The 26,594-nt window shown below is 38.8% G+C and overlaps 1 protein-coding gene across 1 annotated transcript in view; it reads left to right on the top strand.

Moving 5' to 3' along the window:
* cdkal1 (CDK5 regulatory subunit associated protein 1-like 1) overlaps positions 1 to 26,594 on the top strand; it is a 245,557-nt gene that overhangs the window by 68,012 nt on the left and 150,951 nt on the right. Inside the window, exons 5-7 of the mRNA XM_061718279.1 lie at positions 11,494 to 11,590; positions 15,354 to 15,402; positions 23,110 to 23,230. Coding sequence (XP_061574263.1) covers positions 11,494 to 11,590; positions 15,354 to 15,402; positions 23,110 to 23,230 — 267 coding nt within the window. The remainder of the gene's footprint in view (positions 1 to 11,493; positions 11,591 to 15,353; positions 15,403 to 23,109; positions 23,231 to 26,594) is intronic.

Below are 26,594 nucleotides of genomic sequence, written 5' to 3'. Positions count from 1 at the left end.
TGTTATGCCTTTTCCACTTGCCATGCCTTTTTTTTAATGGTTTTCTATATTATGAGCCATTCAAACAGTGAATACAACTCACTTACAGTAATACAATATTTATTACACATTACACTGATTTATTTATTCTTTGTTTTAACAAGAGTGGTACCATCCCTTTCACAGCTTTTTATGTTTTTTTGCCAGTTTTTTTTTCTTTACCCTTTTTAAAGCCATAATCTGAAAGCCTTGCATTTCCTTTGACCGACCTTTACAAGGCCCATGTTGACAATAGGGCAGCATCTTATCACCGACATTCCAGAGGGCTGTGTGAGCTCGCTATAAAGAGCCATGTTATAGGTGTGCATTGATTGGCCAACAGATTACTTTTATCTTGTAAAACACAGCTCAAATATGAGCGCTTTTATTAAACACAATCCTAATAAATTTTAAAACTGAAAACATGTCAGTGTTTTTCTTGTGTGAGGTTTTATCTCCAATAGGTTTGGACATTGTCAAGTAGTCCCTTTGTCTCAGTTTTGCTGCTGCTGTTAACAATTTTAAAAATGTGTAGATTGTAAACAAGATTCTAGCAAAAATGTGCAACTTGTTTTTAGTGCTTAAGAGATGCAATACTGAAATTTGTGAAATATCACTTACCCTAACCAACTTTTACGGGTAATAATATTTGATTAATTAAGTGAACCATCCTATATCTGTTTTTTCATTGTTTTCACAGGTTATGTTTCTATTACACTTTCAAAACTCTGAAATTGCAATAAAATTACCGCTGTAGTAACTTTGGTAACACTGTGTGCCATCCTGTGAGACTTCTCTTCAAATAACAAAAACGAAAATCTCAACATTGAGGAAGATGGACAAATATTTTGTGTTTTGACAAATTAGTGTGATTAACGCTGTTGAGAAATGAGTCAGATGATGAAGGCAGCGGATGATCATTCAAATGATTATTCAGAGGGAAAGCCCCCTATGTAATTCAGTAATGCTGAATGATTAAATAGTGTTGTAGCATAACTATGTCTTAAAACTAAGGCCAAAAAGCTGCTGGAAAATAGATTGTGATCACCTTAGATTGACCGGCTACCTCACATCCAGCGCTTCAGAAATTTGCAAAAAGCGTTTCCATTAAACTGGATTATCCAATTGTCTGAAAAACCATCTTGTGAAGGCCAAAAACATTTTTTTCTGATATATATATATATATATATATATATATATATATATATATATATATATATATATATATATATTTTTTTTTTTTTTAAATTACAGCCATATGCATTACAGATTTTCTTTTTTGATATTTGGTTTTTGCACATATATAGGGGCAATGAAAACCTGACAACAACACCCTCCCCTCTGCTTCATTTCCTTTTGATATCCGTTGTCATGCTTCCTCTCCAGCTTTTTAGTTTAGTGACGAAGATGTGCTGTTGTATTTATTTGTCTTCATTTCATTCTGCAGTAATCTCCAGCTTTCACTCTCTTGCTAGTTTTCCCTTCTCTTTTGGCTTATTCTAGCACCTGCTTGTATTAAGACCAAGACAAAAAAAGCTCTTCCTGCAAAGTTGACTGAATAAATGCTGCATAACATATGATCCTCATGTAAAGGTTAAAAAAACTAAAACTTATGAAGCTAGTCCACACAGTGTTTTGTGCAAGTCACTGCAGTCAAGGCATTTATGTAATGCTCACTAGCCCCTTTTACATTGCTGGGTACCCCATATTTATTACCCCAATTTAGAGTGTCTCATGTCCCTTTTACATTAACCGACACATGGTTGGGTGTCAAGTTGGCCCCGTAAATAACTCTCCTCAGATGGTACACTTAAACCCCGCTCAAGTCTGATGTAAACAGAAATATGCGAGATGGCGAGTTGTGCTTGGAATTTATTTATTTGAAGACAAGGAGATCCGCAAGCTCCTTATCCTCAGAGCTGAGGACTCAATAAAATCTGCATTTTATGGGAATCGTAATGAGCAACTGGCAACTAAAATGACAAATGGCTTTGCAAGAAACAAAAATCAGCTAATTAATAATTTAAGAACCTTGGAAATAAGTTCTGTGTGATCACGAACCACAAAAGCAGGAGTGGCATCGAAAGAACTGGGGTGGTCATATTTTAATTCGTGCTACAAGATTTGGGGGGAATCCCATTGTTATTCTGGAGCTCTGCAGTGTATCATTCAGCTCCTCAGGTGTTTGTGTATCCAACCAAATAGACAGCAGGGTCGTGATGTTACATAGTACCACTGGATAACGTAACCCCTCCTGATTCCTCTTTCCTCCCCGCAACCTTTCTTTAGGAAGGAGGTTGGCAATGACACGCCTGGCATTTACACTGCCCAGCGTGGATTAAACACACATTTTTCATGCAAGAAAGTAACAGGGTCTAATCTATAAACGCCTACTGAGACTTTTGCACCACTGCACAAGTATTTTGTCCATTTTAATGATCAAACTGCTCCAGCTGTCTCAGGTTTGAAGGTTTCTTCTCCAGACTGCATGTTTTGACTCAACTAATGTTTCAGACGTTCAATTGGATTTAGATCAGGCCTCATATATATATATATATTCAACCACATACGAATAGTCCAATGTTTTGTTCTCAACCATTTTTGGGTGGTTTTAGCTGTGTGTTTTTGGTCTTCGTTCTGTCGGCGACCTGTCCAGGATGTACACCTGCCTCTCGCCTCTAATGAGCTGGGATAGGATCCAGCAGACCCCCGTGACCCTGTACAGGATAAAACGGATACAGAAAATGGATGGATGGGTAGATGGATAGATGAAACCCCATAGGCCGAGTGTTAGCTTCTGTTTTATTTGCAATATTTGTAATTTGACAGTGTTTTGGTAAACTATGCCAATGCACCTATTCTCATAAGAAAGTCTACGTTCCTAACCACTGCAACAAACTGTTTTTCTCCACACTTGCTCAGTCGGTGCTGTCAGTCAGTGAAGATACATTTCCTGCTGCTGCTTCAATGAAACACACAGGGAAATGAATATGAAACAATGAATAAAACATTAACCAAATATACATGGACGTTCCTCCCCAGTGGAACAAAAATCAGGTGAAGTGCTAGATTTTAATGTGTACTGTGAAGTTAAAATTGTGACAGTGACCAACTGTAGGACTGATTCGTTAGAAGATTGTGGAAAATAAAAAAAATATGTGAAGGAGAAATTTAATACATTTGTTCACTAGCACACACATAACTACACACACTGGCTCAAATCTTAATTATAGAGGCTTGATGGGTACTTAACCTCACCCCTTGCTGCTTATGCTAATGTAGGGAGGTCATGTGTGTGCAGAGTGGCTGACTCGCTGTCAAATCAACCAGAAATGACCGTCAGAGTGCAGATTAGAGGATGAGGAAGACAGAGCAACAAGGACACAGCAGATATTGTATTTAAGGGAAAAGAAGAAGACATGAAGGGAAATATAAAAGATGAGAAAAATGCAATCTGTTATTACTATTGTACAATTAAATATGCTGTGGGGAATGAAATAATTAGGTGAGATAAATAACATGCATATCTGTTCTTCTTAATTGTACAAAGTTCTTTACATCCACCAGTATGAGCTCATCCTTAAAGCGTCATTTTTTGAAGAACATATGGCTAGGGGTGTGTGTGTGTGTGTGCGTGTGCGTGTGTGTGTGTGTGATGAGCTCATCCTCTCCCCCACTATGAAGCTGAATCTGTAACCTTATAGGACTGAGGATGCTGAGCAGCAAGGGCAGTCTGAGAGGACACACAAATGCTTACCAATTTAAAATGTTTTCCACCTGATTAAAAGTCTAAATTAAAAAATATATAAAAAACACACATTAGATGGTTATCATGGTAACTGCATTTGAGTTTTAGTTGATCTTTTCTAGAAACACAAAAATCTATGAACATATGAGCAACAAAATAATAAGGTTAATTCATAATTAATTAGTTGCCTATTTATTTGCAAGCATGATAAAATAGAGATACAGGTCAATGCATCAAAGTACTTTTTAAGTTTTGCCTACATACATTTTAAGATGGGAAAGTGTGAGAACATTAGTAATTTAGCTTATGTTATCTGATAATGTCACTTTTTTCAGTGGTTTCCATTTAGATATCTTGATAGAAAACTGCCTTACTTCTCGCAGGGAAACTTGCTATTTCAGGTCAGATTTCATTGTGAGAATGCTGATAAGTATGTAGGTCAAGCACCCTGGTCCGTCTGATGCCTAGAGTTATCTTAATGTCATATTACTAGCACAAGGCATATCAAAGTCAACCTGATCAATTCAGTTGGACATTTAGTCTGGTCTAATTTGACTGTTTCTCTGTATTCACTCAGCTGTTAAAAACAAGTATGTACAGCGCAGCTCTCGCTGCCATACATGCTGCAGAGGACATGCATGTATGCATGGGCCTTTTAAACGCTCACTATCACCAACCCCGACCGCTGAAATGTGTAGGTGTGTGTATGTGGTCTATAAACTGTGGGGAGCAGTAACAAAGTGTTGATCTGGCTGTAGGCGTGAGGTTTAAGGTGATATGCAGACATGCAGTCGAGGAAGAATGTGTGCAGGATCACACATGTGGCCAGACGTTCAACACTCCCTGTTTTCTGATCTTTGGGGGGGACATCTGTTCTCGTCTGGGTCACTGGCAACAAGCTTTCGGATGGGCTCAGAAGTATTACTGCGGCAACTGCATCGCATAATCCCCTTGTATCTCATCCCACCCAGGAACTAAGTGCGACGTGATTGGCCTGTTCCCCCCAGGGTGCTCAGGCAGCGACTCAGGCACAGTCTGCTTACTCGCTGTGTCAGCTATGGCTGTGAGTGCATGAGAAGGAAGCGAGAGTCGCATTAAAGGAACGTTGGGCGCAATTTGGCATGAGGCAAAGTCAATTATGCAGGCGCACCCCTACTGTGCATCTGCCTGAATGTGCACTGATGCCAGTGTGACTTCTTAATGGCAAACAGTGGAAGGAGAAAAATGCACTCATAGCAGATATAGTGGCAGAGTTTAAGAAAGACTTGTTATTGACAGCCGCTATGACTGCTAATGTTGCAGAGTTCATACAATGACAAAGAGTCTCACAAACATGAAGCTGCATGCAGACCTTTCACAGCTCATAAACAAATTATACATATTAAAATGAAAGCAAATATAGGTATTACTACTGCAACCATCATAAATATATATCACCTATTTATTGCAAGTTAATACATGCAGCAATAACTTGAAGCAATCATTTTCTGTTAGGCTTTCTCTTTCTTAAGTAGTTGTAGTTGTGGAGCAGTTTTGGACAGCCCTTTTTTTACAACATTGATGTAATTGATTAGATTTTTTGGGCATTCATTTGCCTTCAGCTCCCTTTAGGTCCTGGAGCAGCATTTTAAGTGGGCTGAAGTCTGAACTTTGACTGCATCATCATGATGAGACCTGGATTATTTTCTTTTTCAGCCAATTATGGCGCTTTTCCACTAGTACCTACTAGTACCGCCTCCACCCACTTTGTCCTTGTTTGTTTTTCCACAGCCAGGTGAGAAGTGGGCGGGTTGGGGTGAAGCTGCTGTGACGTACTCGATTGGGCAACCCCTTTGTTCGTGTCGCGCTGATGAGAAAATCAGCTGGAGCCGTGAGCGGCTGAGAGTAAAACAGCCCGTCTACATCCCTTTTTTAATTCTCTCGTTATCCACCAGGTTTATGAACATCTGCACCTCAGAGTTGGATCACCAAACAGACGTTTGCGCTGTATAATAAAATCGCGAGGCTTTCTCGCGCTGACTCCCGCTTCCTGATTCAAACGTCTGACGGCCCCCCGACCAATCGGTGGCGTGGAGGGTGATGATGTCAGATCCAGCCCGACTCAGCACGCTTAGAACCTCGGCAGCCTCGTTACAGAAAAAGTATCTGCTTGGCACGGCTCCACCCGCCTCGGCCCGTAGTGGAAAAGCGCAAGACTGGGGCGTGGCGGGTAGAAGCGAGCTGAGTAGGTACTAGTGGAAAAGGGCCATTAGAAGGCGCATGTTTGGCCATGTGGTCTCAAATTTAACTTCAGAAAACTTTGGGAAAAATGTCTGCAAAAATCCTCAGTGTCTACAAGGGGTCTGAATCCTGTGGCTGCAAATCAAGCGAAAATCCCTTCTCCATCACAATGCTTGACAGGTTGTTATGAGGTGTTGATGCGCCCAAACATGCCCTAACTGAAGTCCAATATCTTTTACATGTCTTTGATCGTAGGATGAATTTGAGACATTCAATCCTGAGAATATTAGTACATATCTTGAATGTTTTTCACTTATAAATAAAATGACAGGCTGTTTTCAAAATGGCATATTTATTTTGCCACAGTATAAAGGTTGCAAGCAACTCCACAATCTGCAGTGTATGATAAATACCTGGATGGTATATCACTTTATAGTGTACTACATCCTTCAATGCACTGCACCATTACAGCAGGAACCATCACAATGGTCAGATGAGCAGCTTCCATTGTTTGGAAATGGCCCAATAACCATTCCCAGTTTGATGTTGAGCAGATTTGTCTTTACTCAGATCATTGATGAAGTCTTTCCTCCTGGGCATTGTGTTAACACACACCTGAAAGCTGCAGACCACAAAACTTGTGCATCGATATAGGTGGTCAAACTTGATGATGATCAATCAGTCTAGTAGCAGCGATTACTAGCACCTGGCTGCTACCTACATTCTTCATTGTTAACTTTTTTTCCCACACACTGTTCCAGCATTTCAGCATAGTTGCTGTTAAATAAATAATGACAGTGTATTAAGTTGTGTGCTTTTGGTCATCTGAAGTTGTATGTACCTAAATTTAAAATCAGGAGAAAGATTTTTTTTTTTTTGTTTTGTTTAAATTATGCTCTTATGTGAAAAGGTGTTTCGTTTTTCAAACCTCTTCCAAAGAAGAAGAGCTCTACAATGTATTCAAAAACACTGATAAATGAATTATTTTACTCACATAACAGATCCATCACCAGCAGCAGCAGATACCAGCAGCTGCTAAGTTACCAATGTGCCATGTTAATAAATATTGGCATTTTAATTGAAAAACAGGGTCTCCTCTGGGATATATCTTGTGCCAGTAGGATGCCAGAGTGAATTTGAATTCTTCATATCTGAATGTGAATCTTTCAATTTGAACCTGAATTTATTGATTTGAACAATTGCTTTTAAAGGGGACATATTATGGCATTTAATGTATATTTTAAAAAGGCCTTGAATGTCTTAAAAAACAAGCTTGTTTTTCTACATAAATCAGAAATTCAGCCTGTGGGCCATGTCTCTAGTTTTACCGCTTCTAAAGCCTTTTTCTGTGCTTCATTTTAGGGGAGGGCAGGCTATGATAATGAGGCTCTGCGCTGATTGGCTGCTTGAATGACGTGTAGCAGGGGCGGGAATAAAGCGTCGCTCTGGGGAGAAGAGCAGCGGCTGCGTAGCAAAGCGTGTCCACGGTTCTGCGTTAAATCGACGCGTACCCTACGCCGTAGGCTCTGCGTTGGTGTAACGCGGAACCATAAATCAGCCTTTAGTCATCTCGTCTTCAGAAAAGAATATTTAATATAATTCTAAACAGGTACACCACAGTTATTTACTCCGATTTCTCATTTCATTTATGTTACAAGACAAATGAATCATGTTAACTGTAAAGAAATCACAACACTGAATTTTCACAAATGGCAACTTTATCGTTAAAATATTTGGGCTGTTCGATTTTGCCCAAAAATAAAATCTCGATTTTTTTTTTTTCTCTCAAAATCGGATTTTCGATTACGATTATTTTGTGAATTGACAAAAGGCAAAGAAATGATTTCAAATATGCTGTTTTTTTATTGAACATTTGCCCCATTGGGCTTTAAGTGCAAACTTTGCTCTTATTAAACCAAAAATGAATGAATAAAGTGCAAAACTCTGTAAAATAAGTTGAAAAAAAGTTTTAAAAAATATAATAAAATATAAAGTTTTATCTCTGAAAAAAAAAATCTGCAAATCAGCACTTGCAAACATACAGTAAGTTATATTTCCTATTAAATAAAACAAGACATTTTCTAATTAAACTAAACTGGGTCTTTGCATGCTAAATAATAATGCAACCCATGAAGGAGGTAGAGGTGTGTAATGTCAGTCATTACATTTGCTATTCACATTTGCAAGTTTTTTGCAAGGAACACGAGCCGGTCTACCGCATCTGGCTTGAGGGATGCCCGGTGGCATGTTACAACGCCCCCTCCTACACTAAAGAGCCTCTCCGATGGGGCACTTGTCGCAGGTATTGAGAGGTATTTCCATCAATCATTAATATGGTATCAATCATTAATATGTGTGCAGACAAGGTAAAAAAAAAAAAAAAAAGTGAAAAATTGATTTTACGATTTTCACGTTTTAACATCGTTCTAATTACATAATCGCGATTAAGATTTAAAATCGATTAATCGAACAGCCCTATAAAATATATAAATAACATTGCTGGCTCAAGGAAGGACTGTGCGTCTTCTGAATGTGTCGTTGAACAGCTTCAGGTGCATTGCTTGGAAAATATGAAACCATAAAGAGAAGAAAAATGTATTACGGTACTAATAGAGCCGCCGGCGCCCGGAGCCCCGAGTCCGTAACTCCGGGGTTCGGAGCTCCGGGCTCGGGGCTCCGGGCCCGGGGGCTCCTCGACGGTCCGTTCCGTGAGCAGCTCCGGCAGCAGCTCCGGTGCTCCGGAGATAAGCTAAATACTTAACTCATGCAAAGATCATACTCAGACAAATATAAATAACGTCACTTACCGCTGACTCGTGTGCAGTTGCCGGGTCCGTACTGTGGGAACTGATCCTTTTTATGAGGTTAAATGTCGATGCACGGCTCAAAAAAGTCACATGACACTGGGGGATTCTGCCGGGCGGGGGTACAGACCTTGCAGAAATTCATGGGATTTCATCTTTCCTGTGTTGGCAGGGTTAGGGGAGACCACTTTATATATGTTAAAACAAGAAAAAAAGTGTTTTTCATAATAGGTCCCCTTTTAAAGTCTGGATGGACTATTTTGGATTGAATGTATTGGTCAGCAGTGCTAACCACGAAGCCAAGGTACAGGAACAAATTGTCCATTCAATTCCTCAACATAACATGTCTGTCTGCTTTTATTTTGTTGCCACTACAGTTGGTGAAGTTTTATTTGGGGATCACAATTTGTATACGGCTCACAAGTAAGTCATACAGCCAGTTGCATATTGTCTTTTGTGCAGTTAAGGTCTCGTTTTGATGACAGTTGGCTTGTAGATTATTGTTTGTGTCTCAATGGTTGGACAAAGGCAACATTCATGCTTTTAGATCTCTCTATTTAGGAGTAATAGACCGCAGATGTGGGAATCTGCGAATATCCGTCCAACTTTACCGGAACGGCCGCCGGGGGCCGGGAGTGATCAGGTCGGCCCACTGGGGTTTGTCCCGGTATGCCAGCTGGCCAGTACGCCGCTGGGTACATCGTATTTCCAATAATTACTTGTATGGGGTGAAACACAGATATGCATTATGCTATATCATGCATGCTATATCATGCATGTAATTGTCAGAGAGATGACACACATGGAGCTGCCTTAGCAAACATAATTTTAATACATACATTAGTCTTCCTGTCATTCATGTTGTGACTTCCTTTATTTTTTTGTTTATAAACCTGAGCGTTGGGCCGTTGGTCGATGGACATCACTCATCCAGGTGTTTACACCAGGTATAGACAGTAAAACACGTTTCTGTCATAAAATTGACTTCCCATCTGCGTTTGACGAGTTTTGCCTGACACAAGGACCCATATGTGTGGCGGAAAAAATGTAATAGAAAAACTGAATTTGAATAAAGAGAAGTAAAACTGGAAAGTGAGAATGAACTGTTTTTCAATAGAATGAAATGCAGTTCTGATTTCATCATGGTACACACTCAGACCAATAGATTTCATTTTAAATTGGTCCATTCAGATTTGAAAATTAATTATTTAAATCACCAATTCAGGTTCAAATTGAATGCTTCACACTCAGATATAAATAATTCAATTTCACTTCCTGCTGGCAAGATTTATCCCACAGTCCCACTGTTGAATACCTACTGACATCCTGACCTGCAGTCCCAACCTCAGACCACCTCGGTGTTCTGTGTCTATGGTCATCCAACCATTGTGTCTGTGCCTCTTCTTTCTCTGTTTTTCATTCTCTCTGTCTGTTCTCTCTTTTCCTGCTCCGCCTGGCCTCCGGCAGGAGGGTCCCCCCTTATGATCCTGGTCCTGCTCAAGGTTTCTTCCCTCCTAAAGGGGAGCTTTTCTCTGCCACTGTTTGGCTTAAGGTTTTTTCCCACTAGGGGAGTTTTTACCTGCCATTGTTTATGTAATAATTGCTCTGGGGTCATGTTCAACTTGTGTTGTAACACACGCTATATAAATAAAACTGAATTGAATTGAATATTCTCAATCATGTATATAGTGTTAGCGAATCAAAGCGGGGGGAGAAATTAACGTTTTCTCAATTCTATGTGAACAATTTATACTTTAATAAATAATTTAAACTACGAACAGAATAGTCATGAAATTATTTCATTTCAGTCTTTACCTTTCTATGTTTTTTAAAATCTCTTATCTACTTTTTCAAGAATCCCTTCATTTCCAGCTCATGTGACAGCGCAAACTCGTTCCCCATTGAGACGTCTGCCTTCACACTATAATCTCAAACAACCTTCCTACCTCCATCAGTACTTTTTTTCCCCCCTTCCTTTTGCTGGAGAATACAAACAGCCTGCATTAAAACACAAGTGACAGTTTTTATCCAGTTTCAGAGCTTCTCCCTGGGCTCCTTTCACAATTCTTCTGTCACTTACATGCCTACCCCCTTCCATCCTTCCTTCCCTGCCCCATTCCAGCTGTCAGGAGGCTTCATTATTAAAGATTTATGGCAGAGGCTGGGCAGCTCCTCCAAAAGCTTGTGTCAGACAGGCCGCGTGTCTCAAATCTCACAACCACTAACTGGAGGTGACACGAAAACCTGGATAGATCATGCACACACGCTGTCCTTGTGGTTTGTTACACTATTTTCCATCTGCAATCTTTCCTCTGTTTAGTTTGTGACATGGTTTGTTAATTACAAAATGAATTGTAAGATATATTACAAATTCATACTGGTAATTCCTAGCATCTACTGCTTGCGATAAGTATGATGAGTTTCATCTGATTTGGCATTATCAGCATTTAATAAACTTAATAAATGACCATAAGGGTGGCAAGGGTGTCTTTTTTTTGGCCCATATTACATGGGTGCCATGTGAATATTTAGGGTGAAAAGTCTGTAAAGAAGAATTTCTACTTGAAATTGCAAAAATATGTGTTGGCTCCTCTGGAAGTTTTTCAATACAGTTTTTCAATACAGGATGCTAGTACTTTTTACATGTGTGTATTTATTTAATCTAATGATTTTTTTTTTTGTGTGTGTGTTTTTGTTATACAGAAAAGCCCAGGAACAGGAGAAAAAGGTTGTCGTAGCCGGTTGTGTTCCCCAAGCCCAGCCACGGATGGAATACCTCAAAGGTCTCAGCATTATCGGGGTACGTGTATTGTTTTACATATGGGCCTTTTATACACGGACCTTCTTACACCAAAGTCCTCAGCGTTCATACAACACATACTATGTTTCTGCATGGCACCTTTTTTGTCTTGATATTTGTCTAATAATCTATGAAAGAGTTTGATTAAGAACTACAAAAGAATCTGTGTAAATGTAGTTGGTAAAAATAACAAATTAACTGGATGTTGGAGTATTTGGACTTGCATACTGAAGTGTTGAATGTTTCCCTCTCTCTACCTGAAATATCTCTTGATTGGTAGCTGTTTGACCTGTTCTGCTGCTGTAATGAGAAGCTAACTTTCAGTGAGGTGTATCTTTGGATTTTCATTTTCCAGGAAATAATACATTTATGGTCTGCAATTTTACTTAGTAAATCGCATGAAATCAGGTAATATGTAATTTATACTAATTCTAATGTTAGAGCAGGACTGACGAGGTTCCTCTACCTTGAATCTTTATACTAATTAACCCAATTATAATCCTCACTCTAAAATCTTAACTCTAAAATATCTAACAGTAATTATAGGGTACTTGATGTCAGTTTCTGCAAAACCTGGACTCTGGGTTTCATTACCAAACGTGGTCATACATACACGGATGCGTGCACATAATGCATGAATAGACTTGCATTTCATAAAACAGGGATGGAAATGCATGACAGTGTACACACACTTCCTTTTTTCCTTGGTACTCACAATCAACTGCATAATGGCAGTTGGTGGGTTATGCAAATGGGATGCAAATAACAAGTCGAGAATTTGTGCATAGTGATTGTACTAACGGCTACCGAAGGGATCTAGTCACAAAAAGGATTCTTCGTTTTGAATCATTCCTTTTTAAGTGACCTTTGTTTTCAGCATCCTTTGTGTGCATTTGTTTTTCTGTTTCGCTGTCAGAAGTTTCTGTAAAATGAATGACAGTTTACTTTGGAAAGGTACACAGGCAGTCACGCAAGCCTGGTGAATTTCCCCTCTCTGAACTCGACTTGTCACATCCTGTATCTGACAGAGATCACACACTGCCTTACCCATGTACAAACAATACTAGCTAAGTAATCGCAGGATTTCATTGGGTAAGCAATCTTGTATGCATGAGATCCCATCCACCACTGCTCTCAAGACATGCTATGTAAGGGTCTACTTCTTGAGGCATAATTATATTTTTAGAACACAAAATGACAACTCATCTGACCAGTAAACAAAGTTGGAAATTTGGGGATTTTGGAACGTAACGTCAGACAGACTTTTACTTTAGGAGCTGGAAATGTCACACATTGTAAATAAAATAAGAAATAAACATGTAAGTTGTCACAAACATCAGACACAAACAATAAAATATACTTTTATGCTGAAATATAGAAGTTTGTTTAGAAGGTTTAAAATTAGAACTTGAGTGAGAAAAACATCAATTTAATTTCCTTTTTATTTTTGAATCTGTTTGTGGTGATGAGAGGTAGTTGGGGGAAGTCGGTGCCCTACTACAGCTCTCTGTGTTGTGAATTGAGGGGAAATTATGCTGGATAGCTAGGCCAACAGCTACTAAGAGGGAGGGTCATAGAGGAGCCAACTTTCATCATCTAAACCTACTTAAACCTCATAAATGTTGTAGTGCTTCTAGCAAATTTACACAGTCACTTTTGCACTAGAGACTTACAAGGTATCTACACAAACTGGTTCATTTCGTGACATGATGTTGCATTCTGTGATAAAGAAAACAAAGTGGCAAAGTAAATAACTGCCTGGTGCAACAGTGATGCAGTGTAAATATATTTAATACGGCATTTGCTCAAACTGCTATGCAATTTAAGAGATTTGAACTGATTGTTCTAAAAAGTGGAAATTCATCCCTCTGGGTAGTAGTCTGTTGCAGTAAGACACTAATTACCTACTTAAATCATCTATACTTAACCAATAAATAAATAAAATGAAATCTGGATTAGTTTGCAAAAATGTATGCACTACCAGACTCTTAAAGTAAGCAGGGACCCCCACCTCACACACACAGAGGGAGACACACACTCATTCAGAGCAACTCTGAATGAGTCCAGATTGCTTGGCTATTATAAGTAAATGGGTTTTATTTCAGTGTTAACACGCATGCAACTGGTGCTTGCAAAGCTCAGTGTGCATCCATGGGATTTAAAAAAAAAATTTTTTTGAATGAAGGCTTCACTGCTTAATGGACCTGGAAGTACGGAGAGCTAATGGCAAGATCCAGAGCGTATATATCTCAACAGAGGTGCTGGGAGGAACGACAGGAGATAATACTTAAGAAAAAAAAAATATCTTCCCCCTTTACATGCCTCCTACATCTCTTTAATTCATTCCCTTTTTCCCTCTTATTATTCTCCCGAAACAGTAATTTATAAAATGATTGTTTGAAATTTTCTGAACTCTTTTACAGCCTGATTGTATTTAAATGGTGGCAAATCGGATTTACTTATTTTCTTTATATTGATTTGTGGAATATTGGAGCTTTTGCAGTTTGTTTCTTCCGTCCATGATAACTTTTTTACCTGCATAGAAATGTGAGATGGTTGCCTTGGCAAAATTTCATGCTGCCTCGGCCTTCTGATAAGAGTTTTTTTTTTTTCTTTTTGATGCATGGAAAACAGTATGAACTCGGAATACTTAACATTTGTAACCACAATTGTGGCTTTTCACTGCAGGAACAAAGTTTAGGCTGATGACGGTAGCCTGACTTTGTGGCTCTTCACTTTGATACCCCTGGAAAGGGATAAATGTGGCCTAATCCAGTTTACAGACATGCAAATATATCCTATTGTTGTTTCCCTGGATTTACGTAACATCTCGTCTGTGTCCAGTACAGACGGGTCTACAATTAAACCTCCTTACAAAATGAGTTCACCAGGAAGAAAATGGTGGCAAAAGGTGAAATAGTGCAGGGAACAGAAATAATTAATCAACTATGAAAGAATGTTGTTGTATTTAAAAAAACCAACAAACCCCCCCCCAAAAAACCAACACAATTTATCAGGAATACGAGTGTGAAACAGTCACAAGATGTCATGAGTGATGATTAGAGTCAAGGTGAAGCAAGGCTAAGGAATGTTAGTGCATTAAAGCCAATCTAGGCTGCATGCTTTTATTATTTTTTTTATATTTCTGTATATTACAAAAAATACAGAATAAGTGGCTTTGACAGTCAGTGGTTGAAGACAGCATGATTGGTAACTTAGGCCAGCAGTGTATGGATGTTACTTTTCCTGCTGTAGGAAATGCAGGCTATTAGCTTTATTTGTCCACTACCTCAGCTTACATTTTGGTCAGAAATCCCTGGTATAATACAGTTCTTTGAGTTATTCTTTGATAGTCTAATCTGAGTAGATAATGTGATTATAATGATATGATTCTACATTATCACATGTGGTTCTTTGCATTCCAATCTATATTCCTGTTTTTCTTTGACCTGTTCTTTGTCCTTTCTGCAGTCTCAATACTCTTGTCGATAGCTACCAAACATGGTGTTGCACTTGTGTAAAAACACACTTAGTGGCATTTACAAAAATCCATATTTCTTAATCCTGACTGGAGAAAGTTGGTGGTCATTGCATCTTGTTTGGCACTTGTTTGTTTTTATACTTATTGCATGTTGCCTTTGTGGATATTTACATGCCCAGCCTGTATAATTTTGTGTGTGTGGATTGTCAATATTATGTGCTTGGCTGTGTGGACTCGCCAGCATCAATAAGCTTTTCCCATGTGTCTCTGTCTGTATTTCAGGTCCAACAGATTGATCGCGTCGTGGAAGTAGTGGACGAGGCTGTTAAAGGTATTTCAGCATGTACGACTAAGAACCTGTGTGTGTGGGTGGGCGAGGTGCAAAGCATTGATTAAGGCATGAATGAATGAATAAATGAAAATCCTCTCACTGAATAAAAAATAAAGTTTAGGAGTTTCAGCTTCATATGAATTTTCTTCATCAAAGCAGCACTAATTAGTAGAATACAAAAGCTAAGATGGATTTGAATGTCAATAGAAGATATCACACCATTCTAGAAATGCATTTAATCGCTTTGTTATTTAACAATATCGAGACATTTTTAATATTCTTTTTAAAATTGGTATCCATAATAAAACTGTCCATGGCATATTAATGAAAACAGATGCTTTGTGATTAAAATTTGACAGAGCAGAGCGACTAGATTTATATTAATTAGTTTTTTACTGAACAAAGGTCACATAAAACATGTTTTATTTGTTGAAGGTTAACGGTATGAAGACACACATTAGTATTTAAGATATCAAACTCATTGAGCTGCTTTTGCATCCGTTCTCTCTTGTTGTCTGAGGTGCTTGATAGGTGATCTCTGCCTGTGAAGCTCACTGACAGACTCACATGGCAGTGATTAGTTCATGCATTTAAGCTGTTAGTCACTGCACTTAACTGTTTAATGAAGGTCAGAGAGAGTTTACGGAGAGAGTGTCCAGTCAAGCTGTCATACATCCCCAGCTGTTCTCTAATAAAGAACAGATTGAGTTTACACTGCTTCTGAAAGTGTATGAGTAACGAGTTTGCACTGCAGGCTTCATTTTAATGAAGGACAGCTGAACTCTGTCTTAATTTTACAATGCGCCATCAACTTTAAATTGCCTGCCAATTCTCATACGCACATTCACTTGTACACACTGTGACTTTTCAACCCTTCTGCGCTATAATATAGACACATTTGTTTTCTTTCACTATTTTTGAACATCTTATGATCTCTTCCCTGCTCTTTTGCCCCCTCTACCTCCTTACTGCCCTGCTCCCTCCTTCTCTCACCATTGCCCCCTCCCCAGAAACCAATTTCCCAAGTATCATTACAGTTCTTTATGACCTCGTATAAACTGAGGGCTGTTATTTTGTCTCGCAGGCCTGGGCATAAACCTTCAAGCTGTGGGATTTGCCTTTCATAATGGCTACTAAAATACTTACTTCAATGAACTGCTAATAGTCGCAGGTCTTTGCAGCTCCAAAATTGCTTGCAGGTCTGTTTTCCACATGACAAGAGTACAGAGTATGCTTTTATGAACTTGGTTCTCGAGCTGTAATACTGTCTATTCTGTTTAGATTCTGGTTTATGAAGAGCTTTACATCTGTCAGTCTGTACAAAAGCCTGACTGCTGCAAAACTGCTTTTAATTATGCTGCATCCAGTAACATAAACCTTAAGTTATTACCTGTTGTAAATGAGAAGGTTTGTTATCCTTCAACATTACTTTGAGTTTGCTTAGGGGGTGTGAACTCAATTTATACAGTTGCACATGTTACAATTACTGCTGCTCAGTCTTGTGTTGCTTACCTTTTTACAATGTAAGTGATTTGCTGGGTGTAAAACTTACTTATTCAATTTATTTATTTCTCACTGTTTCAGAAGCTAATTTTCTTTAGAAAAGCAAAAAATACTCTTTTGTAATTTTTAAATATCCAATATATAGGACTGTTTTTTAACTTTGTTTTTTTTATTTGGTTCCTAATATTGATTCTCCTCTCACTGAGAGGATAGACTTGGAATACATCTTTTCACTTCAAATTCTTTTATCCTTTAAAGACTTGGTGTGTATGTGAGTCACATAGAAACAGGAAGCATACAAGGTTAGATAGATAGGCTAATATATGTTTTTAGATAAAGATCAGAGGATGTATGAATCCCACATAACCTCATGATCCTGATTTTGTGTGGACAAACAAACGGTTTATCTGGATTAATGCTGAAAAAAATGAAACAGAAGTAGAAGGATAAGGCTGGAGAGCATAGAAATGACAAGCATGTGTCAAGATACAGTTAACACCTTCAAATGTATTTCAAGTCATTCTTAGATATTCCAAGGAATTGACATAAAGAAGCAGTGTGGAGTTCTTTCTTGTCAAGCATCAAGTTGTCGTGGGTTTTTTAATGAGTACCGTATTTTGCGGACCATTAGGCGCATTATAAGACGCATGATAAAACATATATAATGCGAAACAGAACAGCCGAACTTGACTCATTCACAATAACTCAGAATATCGTTCAATTGCACGGTGGCACAGCTGATAGTGCAGCTGTCTTGTGCAGCCGTCTCAGCACCCGCAGCGTCCCACCGAGGAAGCTGTGGGTGCTGAGTATGTGTTGAGTTCCCCCAGGACTTCAGCACCCACACCCTGGGTTGGTGAAATGGCCTTTCTGTTCTCCCCGTGTTCCCTTGGGTAGCTAATGTGAGTTACCCCGCAAAAGTAGAGGGAGCAATACCCAGGACTGACTTAGGTAGGAGCACTGAGTGATAAAAATGGGAAAAGAATTGCGATAAAAATATATAAAAAAGAATATTGTTCAGTTGTAACTAATGCAGAAAAATACACTCATTTTAAATCATTCGTCTTCCACAAATCCACAAATAAAAAGTTGCAGAGGTAAGCGTCGTACTAGTACTGTTCTCTGTCCAGTAATGGTACTCTGACAGCGCTGGAATAACGTTGTATTTAATTAGGATTTGATTATGATATAGATTTGAAAATTGGCTTTACGCTAAAAACCTAATGTTGGCTTGAAGTCTAATTACAGTAAGGTAACATTGACTAGAAGTTGGATGATTAGTTATCTAACGTTGTCTGACGTTGCAACCCATATCCATTAGAGCTGGGTATCATCACTGACCTCCCGATATGATACGATTCCGATACACCAGGTCCCAAGACGATATGATTTCCGATATGATTCGATACGATATTGATATTCTAGTTACAATAATGGAATAACGTGATCCTTCCACGCGCTACCTCCGGCCAGAGAAGCCCCACCCTGTCTGGCTCAGTGCAGGGCCTCCCCGGGTTGGTAGAGGATAGCAATGCCCACGTCTGACTTAGGAAGGAGCACTAGATGATAAAAAAAATAAATAAATAAAAAAAAATTAAACAATTTTTTTTAAAATCGATACTTGGATTTATGTATCGATAATCGTTCCTACACATGTATATCGATAAAATATCGATATTTTTAACCCACCCTTAGTATCCATCCAAGTACCGACTTTAATGTGTCAGCTGGAAATGGTCCGACCATCAATCAAGCGGAGCAGCTTTGTCGCTACCAAAATTGGACTAAAACATTTTGACAGATTTTTGAGCGCAGTGTACCACATAAAATTGTTTCAAGGTCACTAAGAAAAACAAAATTCATACATAAGGCTCACCTAATTATAAGGCGCACTGCCGTTTTAGTAGAAAAGTTAAGGATTTTAAGTATGCCTTTTTATAGTGCGGAAAACACGGTATGTGCTTTTTTCACGGTTCTGATAGATGATAGATGGCTACAATTATGTTCTTATTACTGAATTTGTGAAATATACTGTACATTGTGAGCTATTACCCACCAAGAGTGATTTGACTAAAGAGGATAAACTGACTTTTCCATAACAGTCCCACTGATTTCAAACTATGTAAAAAGGGAATAAACACCACTCAATTATATTTACGCCACCTCTACCCCAACATATCCCTTCCCCTCCAAATTTTGCTGACTGCTTTACGATTGAGCTAGAGAGCACAACAAGCCCATCTACTGATGTGACATCAGACACAGGGTGACAGGTCACCTCTTTGTTTTCTGGCTGTCTCAGAGACGCATCCATCTGGCTCTTCTGGGTGAATTGTCATTTATCCATCCTTCCATTCAGCTCTCCATCCATCTTTCATTCCTCATGCCCACCTTTCCGCTATTATGCTTAAATGTTATGATTGTTATGAGTGCATACAATGAGTTATTGCTTTGCAGAGAAAAGAGACTTAAAAAACTGCTGGAGAAAATCTGAGAAAGAGCAATACCTAAGAAGAAAACCTGGTACACAGGATGTTGTGTCTGTATCTATGTGAGGTTGTTCATTAGTGCTGACCATTCTTAACTCCGTAATTTAGATGACAAATAGGGAAGCTTGTACTGCTTTTATTCAGGACCTCTTGTTGGCTATTTTATTCCCTGCTTCTCCATGATAGACTTCAGGCTCTGAAATTGAATTTGACTTTTGGTGCCTTTCCTGGAGCAACTCTGTGATGGCAATGAGATTATTTCTTGAGTCTTGATCTGTGGTCACATTGACAGGGTCTGCTCATTTTTTATTTATTCATTTATTTGTTAAATTTGTTTTTTTTTTCAGGGGGGGGGTGTAAAATATGGAATAACAATTTTCAAATTCTATCAGAATAGACCTGCTCATAATGTGTAGGAAAATGTTGGAAATCTACCCCGATATACCGTGATTGCGTTCCCCTGACAAGTCTTTGCTTCAAATGACATATTTGGTACTTGTGCTTTGTCAACCAAAGCAAATGTTTACTGTGGTCAATAAAATATAGAAGCTGATCACAAATCAATAGCTACATTAATGTAAGCCTTATTAATGTTGCATGTCTTACAAATTGTGGTTGAACAAAGGACCTGTAAACATTTAAGTTTCTATTGGTACCCTCAGTGGTTCTAAAGGGTAAAAAAAACACCTGAATTTAGCAGTATTTGTCAAATGTATTGTTGTACTGTTTGTTAGTATATGAAACATTATTTATGTATTATGTTGAATATATTAAGGGTATTTCTTCTGGCTTATTGTTGATAATAGTTTATATATTCTTCTAAATGATACATGATGGAACTTTAACTCAGTAACACGAGATAATTTGGTTATGATTGTAGTTATATTGCATCAGTGGTTAATGGATAAATAAAATGAGCAAATATTTAATCAGCAGATGGAGCAGTTGCAGAGGTGTAAATGTTTGAGTAGGTATCATTCGGTTCCTTGTTTTATGATGAGACATGTGCAGAGGAAAGCTTGACCAGATGTGCTCAAGATCTCAGCTGTTTTCCACAAGGAAAGTTTTTTCTTTCTTTCATTTCCTTGCTTGTACTGGGATATTACAACCAGTCACGCCTCGCTGATTGGCTCTTTTGTGATCCTCTAGGGCAGATTGTCATTTTTATCTACCAATTGATAACTATGCTTCCCACCCTGATCCCACCCTCCCAGGAGACCCTCCAAAAGCGGATGAAAACAGGAAGACAATTCCATCCCTCAGTGCCTCCATCTTAAATAATTCCAGCTGATAACCTACTGGGTGATTAGGATGGATGACAAAAAGCTGGACATCATTAGTTATTAGACTCAGCCCTGGATTATTATTTATTTATGTGACACATGATATGCACAAAGTTCGTACTGTGACTATTTTATAAAATATCAAGTTTAAAGGTAGCCATCTTCCTTTTCTTCACCTGTGGTGATTATATTTAAAATCAATGTAATTCACATATGCTTGTTGGTGCCCACATTTCAAATTTGTGAGTTATTTTGATAACTCTGTTTGACTTGTGTCCTTAGTAAATTGTGTCAGTAGCACGGTTTTCTACAATTCTGGGGCCTTGTCTTTTTTGCATAAACATTGAAATGTTTTGATTCAAGACGGATTTATTGGACCATCAAAAGGGCCCTTCCATCCATTGACTTCGACTTATCCGGGATCGGGCCGGGGGGCAGCAGCTGAAGCAGAGAGACACAGACCTTCCTCTCCTTGGCCACCTCCCACCAGGGCAGCACTGTGGTTTCCCAGGCCAGCTGGGAAATATAATCTCTCAAGCGTGTCCTGGGTTTGCCCTGGGGCCTCTTCTCAGTTTGACATACCTCAAAGACCTCCAGAGGAAGGAGTCCAGGGGGCATTCTCACCAGGTGCCCAAACCACCTCAGTTGGCCCCTCTCAATGTGGAGGAGCAACGATTCTACCCCGAATCCTTCCTGGATGACTGATATTTCCACCATCTCTAAGGAAAAGTTAATCCACCCAACGGATGATACACATTCAGTTGCATGTAACTGTGATCTTAATCTTTTGGTCACTACACACAGTTTGTGAACATAAGTGAAGAAAGGAGTGTAGATCAACTGGTGAATAGAAGTCTTTGCCTATTGGCGCAGGTCTGCCTTCACCACAACAGACTAATACAGTGTGTATTTCTGGACATGCTGCATGGATCCCTCTCAGCGACTGAATAGCTCACAGCAGCAAACCCAGTACTTCATCCTCTTGCAGCACCCTCCACAAAGTACCCCGAGGGATACAATCCACAGTTACACGCTCAGGGTGGAACCCATACTGGTCCTCCTGAATCTGAGGTTCAACGATCAATCTGACTCTCCTCTCCATTACCTCTTCTCTACATTAGTTTAGTTTATTGGTCCTTTTCAATTCCTAGTACAGGTGCAATTCGTCGGTGCCATACAAAAAAAAAAAACATATATCATTTTTGGTATACATAACAAATCCAGTGATAAAATTGATTGTTGAACTACAACCTGACCCAGGGTGCCCTGGTGCCCCATTAGGGCTGTGCGATTAATCGATTTTAAATCTGAATCGGATTTATTAATCAAGACGATGTTAAAAAAAGGAAAATCGGAAAATCGATTTTCCTTTTTTGCAGCTGGCTGCATTACAGACAGCTCGTCGGGTCATCTTTGTTTGGTCAAGAAAATTGTAAATGTTGTCACTTTACTAAACTCAAGGAGGATTTACAGTATCTTTCAATTGCACTTCATTCCCAATAGGGAAATTTGTTTGCTATTTTTTTTTTTTAAATAAAGATAAAATATTTGAAACAATTTATTCCATTGTCTCTTGTAGTTTTACCAAAAAAATCGAAATCGAAAATCGTTTTTTCAGAGAAAAAAATCGGAATTTTATTTTTGTCCAAAATTGCCCAGCCCTATGCCCCATGCACTCATCACACTTATGTTTGAACATGAGCATTAAAATCCCCAAATGGAGTCCCCTTTACAAGCATTTTCCAGCATATCTGCCAGGGACTCCAAGAAGGCTGGGTATTCCAGACTGCTGTTTGAACAGAAACCACATGTAGAAGCTCCTCTCCAACTGAAAAGAGCAGGTAAGCTACCCTCTCCCTGACTAGGAAAAACGTTCAGGGCCTGAGCCGAGGGTCTATAACCAAGCCCACCCCAGCTCCCCATGACTCTACCATTGGCAAACTCCAGAGTGGAAACAAGGTCCAGCCTCTACCGAAGAGATTGGTTCCATAACTCCAATGGTGGGTTGAAGTGAGCCCGACTATACCAACCTGTCAACTTCACAAACAATTTCAGGCGCCTTCTCCACCATAGAACTGAAATTCCATATATCAACAGCCAGTTTTGGAAGCCGAGGATCAGAACGTGAAGCCCGTGAATGCTTTTGGGTACTGCCCATAGGACACTTCATCAGGCCCGCATTCAAGTCAAGAACCACCACTCTCACTGTCCTGTGAGTGGTGGGCTCACAGAAGGGCAAACCCACGTCGCTTGTTCAGGCTTATTCCAGTCAGACCCCATGGGTAAAGCCCAGTTCGCATAGAGTCCCTTTCCTAGGCTTGGCTCCAGGTTGGGTCTGGTCGAGGGACATGTGACTCCAGTGACTCACAGTGTGTGTGTTTTAGTTTAGAAAAAGATTCTGTTGTGATGTGGTATTTGTGTGTTGATTCCAGGTCACTCAGTTCGTCTGCTGGGTCAGAAGAAAGGTGGAGGTCGGAGACTTGGAGGAGCAAGACTGGACCTGCCCAAGATTAGGAAGAACCCCCTCATTGAAATCATCTCCATTAACACTGGGTAAAACACAGACACACAAACAGAGAACACAGCTCATGAAATATTCAGCTTTGAGTTCAATTCTGCTACCTCCCTGCTGTTATGGTTGACTGTGTGCGCATATACGCTTGCTCTCCATCTCTCTTTGCCCAAGTGCTTTAGCAGAACCCCTCTGTGCTAGTAATTTTATCAGGCTACATGGTTTGATTTGGACTTGTGTAATCTGCTGTTTATGTACATATAGTGCTTTGTTACTCAGATGTAAATGTACTGTAATAGAAAGCCAGCAGCTGCCTGACCTTTTTTAAGCTGCCATTTGATTCCATTCCGAAAGCAGAGGAACAAACACCCACAGTGTTAGTTAGTCCCATCAAAATGTGTTGCACATGTCCTGTATGTATGGTTTTGCATGCACTTTTGTCATACATTGGTATTAGGGCTGGGCGATATATCGAGATTTTAATATATATCGATAAAGTTTCAAACACGATATGGTACGAGACAATATCGTTTATATCGATTTAAAAAAAAAAAAAAAAAAAACTTTTTTTTTTTTTTTTTACATTTTTTTTTTTATGATTTTGATATAGCTTATTTTGTGACAATTTGACTTGAATGTTTTATTTGAGATTTGCACAAATGTTTTGTTATTTGCACAACTGTCAACCTCAGTGAAAAAGTCTGCCTGTTACTGTCTACATTGTATTAATAGTGTATTTTAATTTAATTGTTATGCAGGAAAGGGATATTTGTCTTATTTTATTCAAGAAGCATTTTTATTCTATATATGCAGGCAGTTTATTTTTATTTCATTTGTTTTATACATTTTGATATTGTGCAGACCTCTGTTAACAAAGGTACCTGTGTGACATTTGGCACGAGGCTTTGTATTAAAACTGTTTTTTTAAGGGTTTGCCTCAGAAAAAAATGAAGCTAACAGAGATGCTATGCTATAATGCTTTGGGGGAAACACCAATTATGGCACAGAAAAAATATCGATATATATCGAGTATTGCCATTCAGCTAGAAAATATCGAGATATGACTTTTGGTCCATATCGCCCAGCCCTAATTGGTATGCAAATCAAGTTTGGTAGAAAGCCAGATTGGATATTGTAAATATATTGTATATTAGAACAGATAATTTACAAACATATATATATATATATATATATATATATATATATATATATATATATATATATATATATATATATATATATATATATATATATATATATATATATGTATACTTACATTAGCATTTACATACGACGGGCTTATTTCACTGTGCTGGACCTCTATTGATGATAATCCATCAATCATCCTGTCGCATGTCTCCCACGTCTATACATCAGCGGCTTGAATTTTAATGTAAGCTACTAATGTGACACTGAGTTTTTTTATGAATAGGCAGTCATTTCTTCTTTTTTTGCATTTCCTTTTAGCTAAATGCTAGGAATACAGTCTTTAAATCTTTTTCTAATTTTAGAAATACAAAATCCCTTTGTTTGAACTACTTGAGTTGGCAATTAATATATGCTCCTTGTAATGTATGTACCGCTTTGTTATAGTGCTGCATAAGTTCACTAACAGTCATGTAAACTACTGTGAGCAGATGTAGAAGAAAAAAAGTTCATGGCCTTACTTTCCAAAGAGCTGCATTTGTATTTAAATATTTATGATTAAATATCCAGGCGTTAGAACCACATTTCGCAGTCCACTTGTAAGGACTTAAGATGACAGTAATTGGAGGGAGATGCAGTGTTTCCTCTAGGAATTTTTTCAGCAGTGGGGGCATGCTTCCCGGGGGGGTGGCGGCGGCGGCGTAAATGTACGGCGTACACAAATGACCACTTGACAGCAAATGTAACTTTCAAAACCTATTTATTGGCTTTTATCCCTGAACTTTTGAAGAACAATCCCTGAACAATAAATAAATGTTACTTCAACTTCAACTCTAACCAGTTGAAAATGTAAAAAATAAATAAAAACAATAACATTAAATAAATAACATGTAAACATCAGCAAGATGAGGCTGTGTTGACTATATGACAAAGTTTGCATAACAGTTTTTTACCCGGTCTTACCAGGTTTTACCAGGATGAGCTGCTCTGAGCAGGAGGGGCCCCTTAGCGCACCTTTATATTAAATTGTAGGTGTAGGGACTGCAATGTTTCATCCTCTCCTCCTTTACTTTGCATCACTTTCACTTATTGTTAGAAATATGACGTCATAAAGTCTTGTTTGACTTTGTTTTGATGATAGTGATTGATTTCATGTGGCCACATTTAAGCACACTAGGTGACCTTTCTCAGCTCTGGAAGAGAAAAGCCTGAATTATGGTTCCGCGTTAAATCGACGCAGAACCTACGCCATACCCTACGGCGTAGAGTATACGGTGACGCGCACTACGCCGTAGGCTCTGCGTTGGTGTAACGCGGAACCATAAATCAGCCTAAATGCTCGGCTGCCCGTGTCGCGCTGAGCGGCTCCTCAGCTCTCCGGAGCCGTGCAAGGAGAAAACATCCCCCCTGCTGAATGAATGTAGAGGAAACACTGAGATGTCTGATAAGACACTGCTTGTATAAACGGTCCTTTTTATACACGTTTCGTATACTCAAAGTTAAAATAACATGGGTTCACACTATCACTTCAGTACAATGACTGACTTTAAAAAAAAACTTGTTAAAATATCAATTTATTTGGACCTTGGTCGATCGCCCCGAGATCGAACAGTAATTGCCATTTAGTTGCAAACTTATATTCTGTACAACACCTACGCCTTCAGGTTCATATCAACCAAACCTGCCTGTAAATTTTACAAAGAGACGCAGTGACAGCAATGGGAGCTTGTTGCCTTTACGAGGACAGCTGGTGTGGCAAGCATGTGCTCAAGGACTGTAGTTCCAGTGTTTCTGTGGAATCTTGCTTTCCTTTAATAATGCTTTTCTTAGCTGAATAATATTTGACATCCCCTCTTAGAAAGTCGATTTTTTTTGTCCACATATGTTCTTCTTCACCTCTGAGCTTTTTGCTCTCAGATTCACTGTTCCACTTTAAAAAGTCCTGCTCTCTAGTCAGTCCTTCTCCCTTACATGCAGGCTTATCTGTACACTTGTAAAACTAGCTTTTTCTTTTCTGTGAAGCAGTCCTGTTAAAAATCCCATGCAGTAGTCCCTGAAATATACACAGGGGCAGAGTTTTTGAGGGAACACAGTAAAATATCTGAGCATAAAACCATTGAAGCATGTTCTTAATTTGAGATAATAAGCTCTTGATTAAAGACTATAAAATGTCTTAATAACAGTAAGGGGATTTCAGGATCTTTTTTCCTTTTTTTATGCCTTTTGGGAACCAGAATGATGTTTTTTGTTGCTGGAGTT

This window comes from Cololabis saira, chromosome 3, assembly GCF_033807715.1.
Source record: "Cololabis saira isolate AMF1-May2022 chromosome 3, fColSai1.1, whole genome shotgun sequence".
NCBI classification, from domain to species: Eukaryota; Metazoa; Chordata; class Actinopteri; order Beloniformes; family Belonidae; genus Cololabis; species Cololabis saira.
The sequence above is the reverse complement of the archived record's forward strand: the minus strand, read 5'-3'. Positions and strand labels throughout refer to the sequence as shown.